This window comes from Phoxinus phoxinus (assembly GCF_949152265.1).
Source record: "Phoxinus phoxinus genome assembly, chromosome: 13".
NCBI lineage: Eukaryota > Metazoa > Chordata > Actinopteri > Cypriniformes > Leuciscidae > Phoxinus > Phoxinus phoxinus.
The window spans coordinates 28,821,309-28,840,348 of record NC_136888.1 but is presented as its reverse complement, the minus strand read 5'-3'; the positions used below and the strand labels follow the sequence as shown (position 1 = coordinate 28,840,348).

General features: G+C 37.6%; 3 protein-coding genes across 3 annotated transcripts in view; all 3 read right to left on the bottom strand.

Annotated features, from left to right (window-relative positions):
- Positions 1-7,904, bottom strand: part of LOC307008960 (spectrin beta chain, erythrocytic-like) — a 29,524-nt gene extending 21,620 nt beyond the window's left edge. Inside the window, exons 1-2 of the mRNA XM_079632296.1 lie at positions 7,654-7,904; positions 3,403-3,641 (exon numbers count right to left, since the gene is read on the bottom strand). Of these exons, the coding sequence (XP_079488422.1) occupies positions 3,403-3,559 (157 nt within the window). The 5' untranslated portion in view covers positions 3,560-3,641; positions 7,654-7,904. The remainder of the gene's footprint in view (positions 1-3,402; positions 3,642-7,653) is intronic.
- LOC307008961 (uncharacterized protein) lies at positions 51-1,357 on the bottom strand (the record flags this gene model as incomplete). The annotated part of the gene is made up of 1 exon (XM_079632297.1): positions 51-1,357. One exon carries the CDS (start codon positions 1,355-1,357, stop codon positions 734-736), a length of 624 nt encoding a protein of 207 aa, XP_079488423.1. The 3' UTR covers positions 51-733.
- Positions 7,905-10,529: 2,625 nt separating the features above from the next.
- The window catches only part of stard9 (StAR-related lipid transfer (START) domain containing 9), a 45,963-nt gene continuing 37,452 nt past the window's right edge, over positions 10,530-19,040 (bottom strand). The window contains exons 23-33 of the mRNA XM_079632663.1: positions 18,814-19,014; positions 18,557-18,740; positions 18,310-18,450; positions 18,133-18,226; positions 17,882-18,048; positions 14,611-14,675; positions 14,334-14,536; positions 13,346-13,425; positions 13,096-13,254; positions 11,549-12,679; positions 10,530-10,742 (exon numbers count right to left, since the gene is read on the bottom strand). Coding sequence (XP_079488789.1) covers positions 12,578-12,679; positions 13,096-13,254; positions 13,346-13,425; positions 14,334-14,536; positions 14,611-14,675; positions 17,882-18,048; positions 18,133-18,226; positions 18,310-18,450; positions 18,557-18,740; positions 18,814-19,014 — 1,396 coding nt within the window. The 3' untranslated portion in view covers positions 10,530-10,742; positions 11,549-12,577. The remainder of the gene's footprint in view (positions 10,743-11,548; positions 12,680-13,095; positions 13,255-13,345; positions 13,426-14,333; positions 14,537-14,610; positions 14,676-17,881; positions 18,049-18,132; positions 18,227-18,309; positions 18,451-18,556; positions 18,741-18,813; positions 19,015-19,040) is intronic.

Here is a 19,040-nt window from a genome sequence, read left to right as displayed (position 1 = left end):
TCAAAGTGTAAGTTCTTCTTTTTTTTTACTGTATTTCTTTTTTTAAACTTTATCTCACAATTTTACTCTAAAATACTCTTAAGTATGAGCAAAAATATGAGAATAGTATTCAAATTATAGTCCGTGTTTTGTTTTTTTAAATCCATTCCTATGCATTCATATAATGCATCTAAATATTAGGGATAGTTAAGGAAAAAAATGCAATCTCTCTGAACTATGCTCTTCTGTTTCACAGCATTAAAGAACTCTCTCATCAGAGAGAAACAGGAAGCGCAGTTTTACGCAAATTAACAGTGACAGTCAACTTCTTCTAAAAATAAACAGCGCTGAATAAGTGAGGTAAGAGACCTCGATGATGAATACCCCAAATCACAGAAAGGGATAGACAAAGAAAACATATTCCTGAAAGAAGCAAGAATAGCAGAAGACAAGAAGTAGATGGTGGTTAGTCTGCCAATGTACCAATCACTTTGTCATTCAGCAAGAATTCAAAAGATTGATGGGGGGGACAAGTAGTATTTTTTGCACTGAATGGTCTTTTTATGAGTTTCCCAAATAAATATTTTGAGTTAACACTGTGAGCAATTGGGCATATAAACAGCATAAATAATCAAATTAATAAATACTGCACATAAAAAAAGAAAACCAGATTTTCAGTTCCCACAGCGGCCAATAGAAAACAATCTAGCATACCACCTTAAAGCCCTTCCCACACCCTTCACCGGATCTCTACCTAATCCAACAATTCCCGTGTGGCGTAGTAAAGGGGTATGTCGGTAAAGACTGCCCCCCTCTTTGAGGGGGGAGGGAAAAACTCCACCAGGACACTACCTTGCAGTTGTCTGAAGCGCCCATCCAGGATAGAGTTGTTGAAGCAAATGTTGGAAGCACTGTAGCTCAGCCAGCGTGCTCGTCTCATACTCCGGGACGGGGAGAGTGGGCAAGATGGTGAGGATCGTGGAGGTGAGGGCCGATGGCCCTTCGGGGTGCAGGAGGAAGAGGATGAGGTTGAGGAGACTGGAGTGAAAGTCATGGGCGCTACTTTAGGTGTGATGCCCAGTAAAGTTCCATTCCTCTCTGGCAGGTGCTCAGGTTCACGATTGTGGGGACTGTTGGTTTTGGCCCCTCTCCTGCTCTGGGCCCTATAAACTGGTGGGGTGCTCCTGCTCCGGCTGCCTGGTGCATTGGTCCGGGTTGGGACTTCTTTCACCGAGGTATAATGCCGGCTGCTGACCTCCCGGACGACTGGGGTAGGGCGGATCGGTATGGTCTCTCTGCTGGTCTTCAAGCTGAGTTTGACCTCCCTCAGCCGGGGCTGGCTCACGGGCACCGCGCGACACAAACACGGGCTGCTCATCCTCACCACGTTAAATCAACACGCACAGCCGGGAAAGAACGAGACAAACAGGACACTCTTCTTCCCTCCTTCTGTCTCGAGTTCTGTTATCTTCTCCCGTCCTATCGCCCTCCCTCCTTCCCTCCCTCCCTCTCTCACTCTCTTTCTCCTTCCCTCCCTTACTCACTCTTCACTTAGCAATGATGCTGTTGTGCCTCTCCCCAGTAGCACATGGAGTGGTTCTCCAGCACCCCAGCCATGCATATAATATGCCCCCGTTCCTGACTGCCCCCTAATGCACACTCAAACACACTCATCTAAAATGTCTTCTGATGGGCGTATGCGTGTGTGTTGATTTGTGTTACAAATACAATGTGATGTCAGACTGCAAGTGCGTGCATAAGCAGTTTTGGCCCTGATGTAAATACCAACTACAAATGTATTAATGACTGTGTACTCAAAGTGTACTTAGTATACTCAGAGGGATGCATGTCTGTTCAAAGGCTGTAAATCAAAGGTGAAGAATGGGAACCACTCCTCTCTCTCTCTCTCTCTCTCTCACTCGCCCCCACTTTTTAACTCTCTCTAATTGCATTACAGAAAGAGCAGAGCACAGACGCACCAACAGAACACATCACACCAGCCCTGGCTCAGCAACATACACTTGACTTAAAGAAGCAGGCCTGATTTCGAGTTCACCATCCCTAATGCATTTCAAACAAAAGACCCGTAGCCTTAAACAACTGTGCATAATTCATTCTCACAAAACTCTCTCACTAATTAAAAAAATTTACTTACAGATTCAATAAAAGGCCATTTAAGTTGAAGAGAGTACACTTTCATGACACTGAAGTGCACTTTGTAATAATGTTAAATTTAAAGTTTAAACTCATTATGATTTAACAATATTTTGCCATGTTTTAAAGTACACTTATTTTGATGTTTTGGTTAATATAGTGAAGCACATGTAAGGTACTGGATTATAATTTTAACTGCAGTGTGTTTTTTATATATTTTAAATATACTTCATTGAAACTTCCTCATTACAAAATACATGACTTACAAGTTTCAATAGAAAATATATTAAAATAGATTTTAGCTTACCAAAAATGTTTACACATTCACCTTCATTTATTTCAAATACAAAAGAAGTAATTAGAAAATATAAAGATGTACTTAATTCCTACTTAAGTGGGTAAAAATAAACACTCTAACATTGCATTTAATACAAATGTAGACTATAATACAAACATTTTTGTTGTTAAATTCAGTTATTGAATTTCATAATTGTCATTCTCCAAACTGCATGTCCAGCTTTTTTATTGCTTTTTTTATGGGGGATATACTGTACATGCTCCTTAATGTAAAATGCAACTCTTTGACATCTCATACCTCAAGAAAAGTATTCCGTTACAGTGGATATTAAGTGTCCCAAATTGGATGCAAAACATTACATTGGACATGTGTTCTTGCTATTTAGATGTGTGTAACAAAATCTGGTCTGCACTAAATGAACTGCTTTAAAGTGTTAATGCAGCCATAGATGTCTTTGTGCAAGGCTCTTTTGACTTGAGCCAGTTAGAAACCTCCCAACAATGTCCCAGAAACCACTCACAACACCCGAGCAACCACATAGCAACACCCTGGCATTATAAAGCATTTTCTTCAGAAAAAAAAAAAAAATGATAGTGTACTGTCACTCAAACTGTTTTCATATGTCATGTGTGGATTACCTAGTCCCTGGAAAGGAGTTTGTAAGTGTGGTCGTGAAATTACTATTTAAAACCTGCTGTTTCTGAGAGCAACAGACCCCACAGGTGTGCCAAAAATGACAAGCTCCTGCAGTTATTACAGAGATCTAAGCTATGGGCACAGACGGGCAGGGCAGCTGTCCAGCTCAGTCATACAGAGGCATGCTGGGCATGTGCAAATGATCCTGGCTGGTCAGGGGGGCAGGAGAGGGTTCAGCTGCCTGTACGTCTGTATATGTATTTGCAAATTTGTGGGCCTCTGTCTGAATATCTAAACCACATGTGCCCTTTTTTATGTCACCTGAGACGACTCACCTGCGAGAGCTTTAATGCGCGAGCGCTCAAAGAGTCTGGCCGAGCTGTTGTCGTTGTCAAGCTCTTCATCACACAGTTCGAAGCGGGTGTTGATGCGGCTGTACTGCTGAGTGATTTCAGCATTGTCAAAGTCTGTCGTGGAGGTCATAGTTGCCATTGAGATGCAGAGGAATGAGAGGGACCAAACACCTCAGCGTGCCACACGAACACAAGACAGTGGAATGCCAGAGATGGATGATCTGAAAGGAGAAAGAGATGGAGGAGGAGTTTAACTGGAGTTTTTTACCGAATTAAAAAGGATGTAGAAATGTAAAAATATAAAACTACTTGTTTAAAACTTATGATTATATCTCTATAAACATAATATTTTAAGATATACATTCAATACTCCAAACTCTGATTGGAGGAATTTTCTGTACAGCATCATGGGTAATGTAGTTTTTCACCACAAATTCCACTGTTAAACACAGTCATTTAAAAAATAAGTTGGAATAATGCAGGCTTCTACAGAAGCAAATACCATCGATTAACAACCTCGTAGCTCACAGTTTGGCTGTCTAAAAAAAAATATTATAAGTTATCATTTCCCTATGGAGAAAATGAATGGAGTTTTTACTTCTGGAACCCAACTTGCTGAGCTCTATTATGAAAGTTTGAAATTTTTCAAATATGAAACATTCCCTTGCTATTTTTAGGTCACTCTGTAATTTAGCAAATTCGTGACACTGATTGTGCGAACTCTTTTGAACAAAAAGGTCAGATGTTCTTGCTTCCAGTGAAGCACAAGATGCTCTTTGGAACATTCTCAATTTATGCTGAAGAACATAATTTTTTGTTCATGTCAGCTTGAGCGCAGCGGTCATTAAACCAAATTACAAACCAAATACAAATAAATGTTTTCATTGATTTAAAATTCAACTTTTGGTTACACTTTATTTTAAGGTGGCATAGTTGCATTGATCTAAGAACTGAATATGTAATATTAATTAACTACATGAACTTACTATAGAGTTAGTGTAGTGTAGAGTAGTGTAGGGTTAGTTGTAAGTATGCATAATTTACTGTTATTACTATAGTTAGTTCATGTAGTAACGTGTAACTACATTACCTTAAAATAAAGTGTTACCCAACTTTTTACTTAAATTGTTATATTGATAATAAAATTTGTAATGAATAAATATTTTAATTAGAAAGGTACAAAATTGAAACTACAAAAGATTTCAAACATCATGTTCGCGGTTTTCAACAATTCTTTTACAATAATCAGATAGAAGATTTATGAAGTTAAATTATATGGTACACAAATATTTTAGATATTTGTTTGTTTTTAGCAGCAGGGCTTTAATTACAGTACATACATGTAAGAGATACCCATGATGCACGTATGAGCAAATTTTTGTGGTGGTACTTTTTCGAGCAAACCAGTTTGAAACTGGCTCATTGACAATCCTCTTATATCCTTTCCTGAATCTCTGCTTGTCCCCATCTATAAAGTGACAAAATAATAAATAATAAAACTAATAAATGTATTTCTGTTTCCCGTATAGATTTGTTTCTCTACACCCTCGGGATTCCAAAGGGCGCCATTTTCAGCACATGTCCTCTAACCGTCAATCGTAATGAGGGTGTGTATTTGCGCATGCTACTGTGGAATGGCGGGTGAAGGTTAGCTGCTAAGATAGTTCTATCTTTGTGAGGCATGTTGCTCATGTGTAGTCTTATCGCCCTGAACGCGGGGCTGGGCAACCCCTCTGAGCAAGAGAATGTGAAGAGCACCCTTCACTAATTTTCCTACTTCGTCATACACTACGTGATCAGATATTTGCGTGCGTTTTTCCTTCCAATAACATTTTCTCTCTTTCCTTTGCTTTTAGTTTTTAGGCCTAATGACATCTGGAAAATGGACTACCAATGAAAACTATCCTTTGGACTAATTTGAGTACATTTACATTGATGAATGTTGATTAATGTACACTGTCCTTTTTTGAAATAATAAAAATATATATAATTGGGGGGGAAATGCTTAGCTAAACATTAGCAGTGAACTGCTTCAGACAATCCAAAGCTTCTGCTCTAGTTGGCTCCAAATATCTAGGCTATTAAAAAGCACTGTACCAAATGAAATGCACCTACTGTAATGTTACTGTTTCTATAGGTCATCAGGGTTAGTGTACGGTCACAGTGCTAGGGGTAGAGATGTCTTTTCTAAATATATAATCAAAAATCTATGACAATCAACAGACAGATAAGGACACTGAGGAATGAGGAGAATCTAACAGGTCTCAGAAAGAGAGACGATGGTGGTTATCTCTCTGTATCAGGCCAGCGCAGGGGGGATGTTATCGAAGAACTATTCTCCACCCACCAGCGGGAAACCCGTTATCACAAGAGACACAACTTTGCTGCTCTCGCAGCGTACGGTGTCTTTGCAATGTGCTCACATGCACACATACACAAGTTTCCACTATCTTAACTGAAAGAGAGAGACAGAAGGGACAGCTTTATACGACTGCTTCACCTAAAAAAGAAAATCATCACAATGGCATTCCAAACCTGTATGACTTTCTTCCTTCTATAGAACGCAAAAGCAGAAATTCTGCTCTTTTCCCATATGATGTAAACATATAGTGACCCGGCACTGTCAAGCTCCAAATATGTCAGAAAGCAAAATAAAAGTATGATTTGCTTTCTGAAGCCATACGATAGCTTTGTGTGAGTAACAGACTAAAGTTTAAGTTGTTGTCCACTTACGTACCCAATTCAGAAGCTCCTAAAGGGATAGTTCACTTTTTGATTACCAACATTCTTTAAAATATCTTTGTTTGTGTTCAACATAAGATGGTTTGGAACAACTTGAGGGCGAGTAAGTGATGACAAAATTTTCATTTTTGGGTGAACTATCCTTTTAAATCTCATTTGCATTTGCACATACTTTCCTTTTTTAATTTTTGGGTGATAATGTCACAGTGTGTTTTTGTTCAAATTCTGCATCCAAACCAAAGCTGAAAGAGTGCCAGCTTTGGAAAGTCCCCAGGAAAGCAACACAGCAGGGTATTTCATGCATGTGTGAGGGAGAGGCCGTGAGGTGTGGTACGAATCATGACGCACCCTGTGTACCATGCTACTTTAGGAACAGCTGAACCCATGGCGCTATGGCACCAGATTATTATTTGTTTTAATTAGATTAAGGAAAGTAAATTGTGGGTACATACACCAACTTAAAGAAATAAGTTTCCAACAACTAATATTCTGTCATGTATTCACGCTCATGTCATTCCAAACCCATATGACATTCTTTCTACTGTAAAACACAGAGATGTTTTAAAGAATGTTCACTCTGCTCTTTTCCATACCACAATGAATCGAAAACAAAGGCTGAAGTTTTAATTAGTGAATTAACTATTCCTTTAAAGGTGCTGTAAGTTAAGCACAACAGGGATTCTTCAGGCAAGAAGAATACAATAATACAAAACTATTCCTGAAATGAACTTTATGGTCATATTGTGAAGTTATGGGCAGTAAGTAATGGTGTTTACACAGCAGTTTTCCCTATAAGGTGAAGTTGAAACAAAGACGTAGGTTTATTTCAAAGATGTAGTGACAGCTGTTTTTCTTTCACTAATATTGTGAAACTGCTTTCTTTTGTTTATTCAATGAGAAACAAAGAGCAGGCCAATGTTGGAAAATCCAGCTTATACTGATAGCTTAAAAAATGGTAGCTGGTTTTTGCTGCCCAAACTGGTCATTTACTGGTTGACAAGTCTCAAAATCTAGCTTGACTACTTTGACTACAAGCTGGTTTGTTGCTGGTCCAGTGTCTAAGATAATAACCAGCTTGGGCCTATATAATAGTTGCTCACAGTTTTGATAATTTAAAAGAAAGCAAAGTATGAGAGATGAATGTTGAAACAGAATTGAACTTTCATAAGACAAAAGTTCTCAAAGCAGTTCTGATATTTTTGCATTGTTTTGTATTCAGTATTTTCTCCTGCTCACACATTGTTCAGTCAGTGCTCAACAGGTTGCTACTCTTCCCATAAGAATGCGATACTTCCACAAACAATAATCAGACCTGTCAGTGGGATATTAAAAATGCTTTGCTATTCACAGATAAACATATACAAAATGGGATTAAAACAAAGCAAGAAGCATCGAAATACACCTAATCGGCTATCGAATGACATTGGGAATCCTAACCTGAAGACAGAACCTCTAGTAGGCTATAACTAGTTTGATATGTAACAAACTTACCTATACAAATGTAAAGCAATCCGGGAGAATGACACGCTTCTTTATCGATGTCTTTTCAACAAAAGTCCGTTATTTGAAGGGCAATAATAATCCCATGAGAGGCGGTGAGGTAGGTCACGGTGGGGAGCTGCTGAAGGGGCAGGGAGCGCGCGCAGGGTCGCTCATTCTCCTCAGCGCTGTTTGACCCTCCCAACGAGTTAAAAATAAAGTAGAGGAGCGGAGCGCTCGCTGCCTGAGCGCAGGGGACGCGCATTCCTGTCAAGAGTCGCTGACTTTAAATGGCGTTCCCCACCCTTACACTGCCCGCCTCTACATCACAAGCCCTGCATAGATATAAAACCGAAAAACTTTACTAGCTACTAATCAACTAGTGCCGATGCTACTTAAAATCACTTTCTTTAAGGATTATTTTACATGGTGAACACTTGTTGCTCGTTTGTGCTTTTCTAGTCCTCCTTAAATGTTCTATTTAAAACAAAACTACACTTTAACAATAAAATATTTGCTAGGCCACTATACATTTCATTTAGCCTACTGTAGGCTTTTTTTTTTTTTTACTGTAGGCTATAACTCTCCTTAATGGCACTGAACAGAAATGTGAGTAGCCTAAACATCTAGAACTATGAAGTGTTGCCATGTCCACTTATTATTAAATATTGTACAAAAAAAAAATGTTGTAAAACTATAGCCTATAATTGTTGAAAACACATTATTTTGCTTTAAGTTAGCCTGGCTTTAATCTATATTTGGGTTTCATATTTTATACACATAGCCTACGTTTTAATGCAAAACACCCCCAGTGAGTGAGTGAATGTTGCTGGCTAATGATTCTTTTTATTTCAAGGAATAAGGTATTAAGGAAATAAATGATTTAAAGGGATTATAAGTGAATGTAAGAATAATATATGTTTTTTATAAGTTAAAAATACTATTTGCAAATGATATTTGTATTTTAATATATGAATCAGTCATTTGAATAAATCACAACCTGAAATTTTATCTAGTTTGGGGATTTCAGTTTTATACAACAGCATATAGACTGAAATGACCTGGACTGAACTGGTTTGATTAAGTCAAATGGGATCTGAAGTGGTCTGACAATAAAACCTTCAATCCTAAAACTCAGGACCTTTTAAACTATTTCATACTTTTTAGGCTATCAAAACCAACATCAAAGTTTGAGATCTAAATGCCAATTCACACTGCAACAACAGATGCAGACCGACTCCACACGACAGTCACCTGATTACAGCACGTCACTTCTCAAACATCCTAATTCTGATTCAGCATCAGTCGGTGAAAACAAGCTCCGGGTAACACACTGATCAGACAAAACCCAATGAAGTGCTAGTTGGCGTCTGTCAGCGGGGTGTAAACTGGCTTTAATAATACCCACATAGGCTACATTAACAGATTACATAAAGGCTTAAAATACAATTTAAAAATTTATTCTAAAATTAAAATGGATATCACAGATATTGTGTCAAAATCATTATGCAAGTATATAGACTTTCTGGGTGTCTTCAGTTAATCACTTCCCTTGTCAAAAAATGTTGGCCTTATTTTTGGGAAAGGACAGCAGAAACAGACAGGAATGCAGGGGGAAATGGGGAATGGGATCGGTGAATAACCCAGGCCAGATCCGACCCACCAAATTATTTCACCCTAGTAGGCGCTGTATCGAGCTAATCCGACCTAGGCTACTCCTAATCCCAATCCTAACCCAACCATTCCTACATCAGCACCTACTAGGGACCCAGAATTTGGCACTAATACTGATATGATTAGGCAACCAGTCCTGTACTAAAGAACTAACAGACATTTTATTGATAAATATTAAATTATACTTACCTGATCACTTACCTCATTATCTTTTTCAAATTAATTTTTTGGTTAGGATTTATGTTATGTCAGATCACCACCAGAGGTCATCTCTACCCCAATAATGGCCTATAGGAAATCATCTTCTGCGTTTACTGCTTCATTCAAGCAACAAGAAGCGTGCACAGTAATTCCAGTAGTCACTAAAAATCCAGAAAGATCTGAACAACATAACTTACAATTATAAATGTAGTGTCAAGATTACGTACCAGCAAATATCCTGAGGTCAGCCTCTTAACTTGGGATCATACATAAAAAATATGGACTATTATATTCTATATAGCCTATATAGAATTACTGATAAAATAACTATAAACTATTAAACATTTAAACTATAAATAACTATCGGTGTACTGCAGAAGAAGAAAAAAAATTCTCCTGAAAGTGAACATATGCAGAAAAAAAATTAATATACATTTCGTTTGAAAGTATTTCAAAACAATATTGATGTTTGTTTGAAAAATAATATGTGGGTTTCTTACATTTGGATTGTTTATGAGCAGTTATGAGTTAAAATCAAATAAAATCAAAGGAATTTAATGCTGGTGATCCTTATGATTGCATGTTCTAATAAATGTAGTGATAACATGGTTGTAACACAGTAACATTCAAAACGTTAACATGTTTCCACATTCACTCATTAATGATAATTTATTGATTAGATACAATATCGTTTTACTTGAAACGTGTTTTATAAGTTTATGTTCCACCAGAGTGTAAAAATCAGATTTTGAATGCATTATGAAGCTTTGTAATAACTTCTGATTTCCAAAACCATTAAAGCTTAATTAATATTTTACACACACACACACACACACACACACACACACACACACACACACACACACACACACACACACACACACACACACGCACACGCACACGCACACGCACACGCACGCGTACACAACAAGTACTTGTTCACTGACTTATCTCTTATTATGAAAGTGAGATCTTTTTTAAATACTAAAATAAAGACTGAAAACAAGAAACTTGTATAAAAAATGCCACATGTATTTAATAAAAATATGTTCTGGTTCATAAATTAAGACATTAAGATTTTGGAAGCTCTTGCAAAGAAAAAAGTCATAATGAAGAGAACATTTTAAAACATAAAAACATATAATAATAACATATAAAATGATAAATTATTTTACACTTAGATATAGTAGATTACATATTATAGAAGCCCTTTACAAAATACAGTGCTATGCATAAGTTTAGACACCCATGCTAAAGTTGACTAAAAAGAGGAATAAAAAATAATCTTTTGGAAATTGAACTTAATGCCTTAATTTAAAAAAATAGGAAAAATCCAACCTTTAAGGACACCAATTTTCTTTGTGAATGAATAATGTATCGCAAATAAATAAATGTTCTTCCTTAAAATACGGGGTGCATAAGTTTGGACACACCTATGTTAAATTCCCATAGAGGCAGGCATATTTTTATTTTTAAAGGCCAGTTATTTCATGGATCCAGGATACTCTGCATCCTGATAAAGTTCCCTTGGCCTTTGGAATTAAAATAGCCCCACATCATCACACACCCTTCACCACACCTAGAGATTGGCATGGGGTACTTTCCATAAGATCATCTCTCAATGCAAATCAAACCAGCTATTAGGCTAACTGAAATACAACCATGCCAATCTCTAGGTATGGTGAAGGGTGTGTGATGATGTGGGGCTATTTTAATTCCAAAGGCCAAGGGAACTTTATCAGGATGCAGAGTATCCTGGATCCATGAAATAACTGGCCTTTAAAAATAAAAATCTGCCTGCCTCTATGGGAGTTTAACATAGGGGTGTCCAAACTTATGCACCCTGTATTTTAAGGAAGAACATTTATTTATTTACGATACATTATTCATTCACAAAGAAAATTGGTGTCCTTAAAGGTTGGATTTTTCCTATTTTTTTAAATTAAGGCATTAAGTTTAATTTCCAAAAGATGATTTTTTATTCCTCTTTTTAGTCAACTCTAGCATGGGTGTCTAAACTTATGCATAGCACTGTATTAAAACAACGTGATTATAATAAAAAATATCCTTCATTTATAGGGTATACTTTTTGAATGTTTCAGTGGCAACAACATTCTTCAGATCATCTGTTTATGTTACAAATAAAACCACTGGTCTTGTAACATTCTACAGTGCTTGAGCAAAGGCTCTCTTGATTACCATGTCAAATTGTAATGGCTTGCAAATCCAGATGTGTGTATAATTTATATAGCTGAAGCCACAGTAGAGTATAACAACGCATAGTAAAAATTATTAACATTTGATTGCATTTCATTAAACAGAGAAACTTTTTGCATACACATTTAAAAAAAAAAAAGAGACAATACTGAAAGTATCAATATCAACAATTGCTTTGCAGTCAATAAGTTTTATGACAGTCAATCTATTCTATATCAGCTGATATAGAACTTGTCATAAATTCTGTGTTAGCAATTACACAGACATTTTGCACAAACAAAATTATGCTACCCCCAACAAATATTCCACAAAAAGGACGTGTATGGAAGGCACTGTACTGCATATTACAGAATAAAAAAAATAAAAAAACTCTACAGCTAATGTCAATTTCAAGTTTTATACTAGTTATTTCTGCAAATAGCTTAAGACAATGCAATGCATTAAAGGAATACTGTAATACAGTGGATTATTTAGATATGAATATCCCTTCAATAAGCCGAGCTATGTATAGTGTAATCAATATAAAATTATAATCGTGATCAATATGAAAACAAAAATAGCTTTGGGTCTTTACATTGATCAATCAAAGTATTACAATTTTTTTTTGTTTTTACAACAAACAATACTTTGGCACATGGGGGCACCCCACACAGATTCATAATAGCAAAAAAAAAAAAAGATTTTTTTTTAAGTGGCAAGATAAATTTGTTACACAAAATGTTCATACCATCAGTGCTTTGTGAAAAAGAATCAAGTAAAGAGCAAGAACATGAGGTGCAAATCTTAGCAAAAACCTTCAGGCTTTTAGTGTAAGTGCTTGTTGCTGCATGTGTAACCTGATTTGTCACAAAGAAAAGAAAGAATCAAGGTCTGCTATGACAGCTGCTTGCTTCCTAGATACTGCATTCAGCAGTCTAGCAGCCAAGGACGGGCTTCCCAAATCGACCTATAGGGAACGATTGACAATTGATTATTTACCATCTCAGGTAACGTCATAGTTAAAGGGACAGTTCACCCCAAAAAATCATAATTACTCACTCTTTAAGTTGTTCCATACCTGATGAGTTTCTTTCTGCTGCTGAATACAAAAGAAAATATTTTGAAGAATGCCGGAAATCAAACAGTTCCCATTGACTTCCATTGTATGGGGGGGAAAAAGACTATGGAAGTCAGTGGGATCCATCAACTGTTTGGTTACTGACATTCATCAAAATATCTTCTTTTGTGTTCAGCAGAAGAAACTAACTCATACAGGGTTGGAACAACTTTAGGGTGAATAAATTATGACAGAATTTTCCTTTTGGGTGAACTATTACTTTAAGCAATGCTAATGTAAATGCTTACAAGGGTAAACAATCTTACTTGTAACAAGTAGATGACCGTGACAACCTCTCGACCATTACGCTGGTTGGGTTGAAGGATCCACGCGCTGGGTAGCATCTCACCACGGATGGTATCCACACTGGGACGTGGCAGTGTCTCCTCAAATACAGACTGCATGGCCAGCACCCACATATCATCCTAAAGAAAAGAAGATGGATCAAAATGAGTGCGTGATTAAGGTAAGGTACTTTTGGATAAAGCCATTCACAGAAAAGAGTATACAGAACACCTGTTTAGATTCTGTACTGAGGCAGCAGAAGTCACGTGGCTGTTTAAGCTGGCAGTTGGATATGTCCATCAACAAATAGACTGATTGGAGAGAAAGACAGAGACAAAGCAATACAATCAGTAAAAGTACATTTTTGCTTTTGCCTGCATTTGAAGGCAAGTTATAATCGTTACCTCTCTTACCTATTAAGCCTGCTGTTCATTGTACGATTTTTCAATGAGATAATGTAATGATTGTGTACAATGTGATCTCAAAGACATAGACAAAACAGATTGTGCAATGTGTACAGTGTTTCATGTCAGATTGTATAATAAATTGTAGCCAAGATAATACATTTATTCATTTTTTACATTTAGACACCTACGAGTATGGCACATAGAAAGCGTTGGGACTGACAAAACATATGGGAGGGTTTACCTCTTAAGAAAAGTATGAACCATTTTTATATTTATCTTAAAATAATAAACTACTAAAAACAAACAATGTACATAATCTAATAATCAAAGTTCTCAGCATGAGCACAAAACAAAGTTAACAAGTAATTTCAAAGATTTTTGGTCTTCCCTTGCCATTTCTAAATAATTTTCAAATTTATAACACTGTTTATAATTAAATGCTCTTAATATGCAAATGAATAATGCTAAATGTATGGGGGGGGGGGGGGGGGCATCTAAAGGTGCCACACGTTAACTTGTCGAAAACCTTGTTATAAATTCTCATTTTCTGCAGCATTTTAGCTAAACTATTTTGCTGAGCACATTGTTTCTGCTACTGTTAAAATATCAGTGTCATCTGCAGTTCTTAATGTGGCGCTTAACGTCTTTAGCGGGAGAGAGAGGAACACGCACGGAGCAGAAAGGGCTTGAATGAAGCGCGTATGGCTCTAGATAAAAATAGAGGATGTAGCGCTGAAAGCTCATCACATTAAACGACCCTGAGCACTTGCGGTCTCAGATGGGAAAATCGTACAGTGCACACTGGGATTTACCTAGTTGTGTGCATTCGTCCAGTGGTCGTGTCCAGGCAGATTTAATAGACTCGTGGTAGAGGTGAGTCTTTGAATGATCTCGAACTATACACCACAGACTGGCCAAAGGTCTCTCCAGCTCTACTGCTCCAAGAAACCCATGAGCTGAGGGTCTGGAAGTAGCCTTGTGAAAGACTTGAACACCTCTCTCCACGCCTTGATGCCTGGTGAGAAACGAAACTTGAGGACGGAATCCATGTAAAAGATTTATACATGCACAATATGCTTATTAGTGTACCTCCAGCCAGAAGCTGCTTTCCCAGCCAGCAAATTCCTTGCGTTACCTCCAGAGGCCAAATACACCTAAAAAAGACAAGTAAGGCCATGAAGTATTTCACATTGACATGCTCTTGCTTATTTTAACCTTCATGCTGCATTAGGCCATTTTTGGTCATTTTCAGTTTAATTTCTTTGACCATTTTGGCTGTTTTAATGCAAATGGTATGTAATTTGGCAAAATTGTGACTTTTTGGATAAATTTACAAATTTTGATCCCATGTTGCATAATATGTATAACACACACTGTGTAGATCAAATAGGAACACTTAGCACCATAATGACCAAAAATGGCCCATTGAAACCCATTAAAACGCTGTTTAAAGCCGGGGGCGTCATTAATACATGAATCATGACTTATGTTGAAACATCCTTTCATTTTGAAGCAAAAGCATTATATTTGCATTATATAGTGTATTCCACCAGATGACGTCACTACATAGGTATTCCCTATGGGGGGAAATGCACGTTATTTTCCTGGTTTCCACTAGGGGCACTATTGAAGGTGTTATGAAGCATTTTAATGGCTCAATGATCTAAAATGATGTTTCTGAGTATGTGTGGATGTCTGAGAGCAATGTGTGTCTGCGTTGACAAAAGTGTGTGTGTGTGTGTGTGTAGGGCCTAAATATATTACATGGTGTTTAGGCGAGTGACAAAAATCATAATATCCTGAAGGTCATATTTGACCCTTTCTGTCTATACTCTCTCTCTCTCTCTCTCCCTCTCTCTGTGTGTGTGTGTGTCGGTGGTGTAGGATGTGTGTGTAGGCGTGTATGTGTGTGTGTGTGTGCAATAGAATTTAGAAAAATAAAAATTCATGTTCATTGTGATCTTGTAGTTTTGCTTTCTTTCTAGAGCAAATTTTGATGTGTAGGGAGACAGGCACAGGTTATAGTCACCTAGTAAAATGTTTTCAATACTGTAGATGTTTGCATTATGTCAATTATATGAAAAATGGTACCAACTGGTAGCCTGGGTTTCCCCATGCTGCCTTGCGCACAGCTCGATTTTACTCACGCTGCTAGGCAGCCTGGATTAGCCTGACTACGTCAGACTTCGTACTTCCGCTCAATTTCATTTCGCTTCTGTACTTAGTCTGAGACATCGACATGTCTCTCAGTTTTCCTCCGGCCTGAAAACAGCCGGCCAATCAACGAACAGAGGGCGGGCTGAGAGCCGTGACGTAGACGCTAAGTGCCGAGTTTGAGATTGGTGAAATCGAAAACGACCGTATGTTCACTCTGGTATTTCTCTCGATGGTTTCGTTTTCGCATTATTTATAATGTGTTTACAGTGGCAGTTCGATGCTGCTGAGCTGGCGCATAACACACGTCATAACCAAACGTTATGTGATTGGCTTACAGGTAACCAATGATTTTATACTTCAGACGAGCGCCTAGCGATAAAGAAAACACTTTTCAATGACCAGACTCTGTCTATGAAGCAAAGCGAAGTAGCAGAGTTTGGTATTACCAGGCTAAGCCTGGATACCATGGACTAGATTTTCGCCTCAGCGAGGGGACCAATCACAGAACGGGGAGGGAGCAGCAGGGCGATGACGACGTCTATGCGACACACATAAGCAGTTTGTTTATATCAACATGTGCACTGCAGATTTACCTTCTACCCTCATGTTTGTCTTGGACAAACGGCAATAGTCGCTGAACACCATCGTGTACACATAAATCTATGACCCATCGTCTTCTTCCTTGTCGAATTTCTGTCGCTCTACATACGTCATCTGGTATAATTGAAACGATTGGCTATGGGCTACGTACAGGCGCATTTGATAGACCTTCGTAGCGCCCAATAAACGGCTCTGGGCATTCGTAAACCACGCCTCAAATACGAGAAAATGAACGTGTGGTTCCACGTTAGCCAGGCTAACCAACTGGTGGAAAACAGTAAAAAGTAAATATTTTACCCCAAGGCTTGGTCATGACAGGATATTTGAATAGAAATTATGATTTTATGATATTATGACAGTGGGTTTAAATGTTTTTATTTTAATGGGTTTAAATAGGATCAACTTTGTCCTTAACGCGCTATGTGTGATTTTGGAAAAAATCTGACATAGCACAAAAAATAAAAATGCACCAAAAATAATTTTGCTGTTAATCTTTGACATATTCAAGACTGTGATAATCCAAAGCCAAGGTTTTCCCTTTGCATTTAGTGTATGGAAAATAATTACATTTTTGTGTTTTTTACTCTTATACAAATTGATGGTATCGTCACCAAAACTGGAATTTAAAGGGTTAAAATCCTGAAATTAAATAAATATTTGGCAGTTATGATGAGGACTGATGCTGGTTAAAATATTTAACTCAGTAAAAGTAGAAAATAATAATAATATAATGTTTTAGGCAGTGTTTAATATGTGACCATTTTTGGTCCTTAACGCGCTAAGTGTGATTTTTTTTTTAAATCTGACATAACACAAAGATTAGGGGCAACATTATTTCTGGTGCATTTACAGATTTTGACATATTCAAGACTGTGATAATCCAAAGCTAAAGTTTTCTCTTTGCATTTAGTGTATGGAAAATAATTGCATTTTTGTGTTTTTTCCTCTTATACAAATGGATGTTATCATCACCAAAACTGGAATTTAAAGGGTTAAAATCCTGAAATTAAATGAATATTTGGTAGTTATGATGAGGACTGATGCTGGTTAAAAGATCGAACTTCGTAAAAGTAGAAAATAATAATAATATATAATGTTTTAGGCAGTGTTTAATATGTGACCATTTTTGGTCCTTAATGCGCTAAGTGTAATTTTTTTATTTTATCTGACATAACACAAAAAAAAAAAAATGCGTAAAAATCAATGTTGCTGCTAATCATGGACATATAACAGGCTGTGATAATTCCCTACCAAGAAATCCACCTAGCATGTAGTACACAATTGTTTTTAATTTTTTTAGGTTTTTCCCATCGATAAAAACAGTGGCATCATGTAAACAAATGGCATTTAAGGGGTTAAAATTCTGAAAATTAAATAAATATTTGGTAGTTATTTTCAGGACTGATGTTGGTTAAAATATTTAACTCAGTGAAAGTGGAATTTTTTTAAACTATATAATTGTTTTATGGCAGTGTTTAGAGTGGACATTTTTGTCCCTTAATGCACTCAACGTCGTAAAATATATAATGAGGCATAAAGGTTAAAACTTATGTTGTTGCAAATTTTGCATATTTTGATACTGAAGTAAGTTGGAGTAGCATACTTCGGAGATAGCACTGGCAAGAGTGCAGTCTGCGATATCCTGATATGAAGTTGATATAGACGAGGGAGAGCCAAAGGAGAGAGTGCGTTGTCGAGCACAGGGAGGAGATGATGGAGTGGAGGAAGACTCAGGCTCATATCCAGTGACCGATGTCTCCAGGCTGACATCTAGAGATAATAGTGGATCTGATTAATTAAGTGAATCCGAAGCATAGCCCTTGGGTTTCCAATTGTTCATGGGTTATTGCTCACCCTGGACTGACAGCCATCTACGCTGAGCTTTTGAAGTCTGCAACGGGATCATAGGAGGTCGAGTCCTTGCTTTGAATTCTGAGGCTCCATTTACCTGAGGAATGAGGTGAAAAGCTTGAAAAATAGCTTTCTAAATGAAATTAACACTTAAACACACTTTTTAGTGTGGTGCCTTACCTGTATTAATGGTGAGGTAATGTCTTTCAGTATGGCAGCATTGCTGCTGTTATACCCTGAAGTGGGCCCTGAGGAAAGACTCAGGTTTGAACCACTACATAAAGTACTGTTACTAATGCGCGTGCGAAACAGCAGGTCATCCTACGTAAGACACAGGGAGAGAAGGAAAGAAAATATGAAACGATTTCTAAATAAGAAAAGGCCAGCAATACTTTATAAGTATTAAGAATAATCAAGTGCCACGGACCTTGACTGCCTGCGAGAGAGCTTGCTGCTGTATTCGTCTCTTCTCCTGTTCGGCCCTCTCACGGAGTCGATCTCGGGCACGGGCAATCTCTACTCTTGCCTCCTCGCGGGCTCGGCTGTAGTCACGCAATAGAAGCTCAATATCAGATGGACACTGACCCTCCCGCCTTGGTGGATCAGGAACTCTGGGGAAGAACATCTGGTTTAGTACACAGAATTATAGAATATTATCTTTTGTTTAATGCATTTACAAATTACCTGCTGGTTTCAACAATCTCTTGTCTGAGCTGCTGCAGATATTCCTGACGTCTGCTAGGCAGGTCTGAAATTCTTTGAGATTGCTCCTTCTCATCATTTATAGGGATCCGATGCTTACTGGGACTGAGACTCCGAGCACGACGACACATCTGGAGACGGGCTTCTCTCTCTTTTCTCAAACTTTCAATGCTCTTCCTATGCCTTATGACATAATAGAATTCCATTCA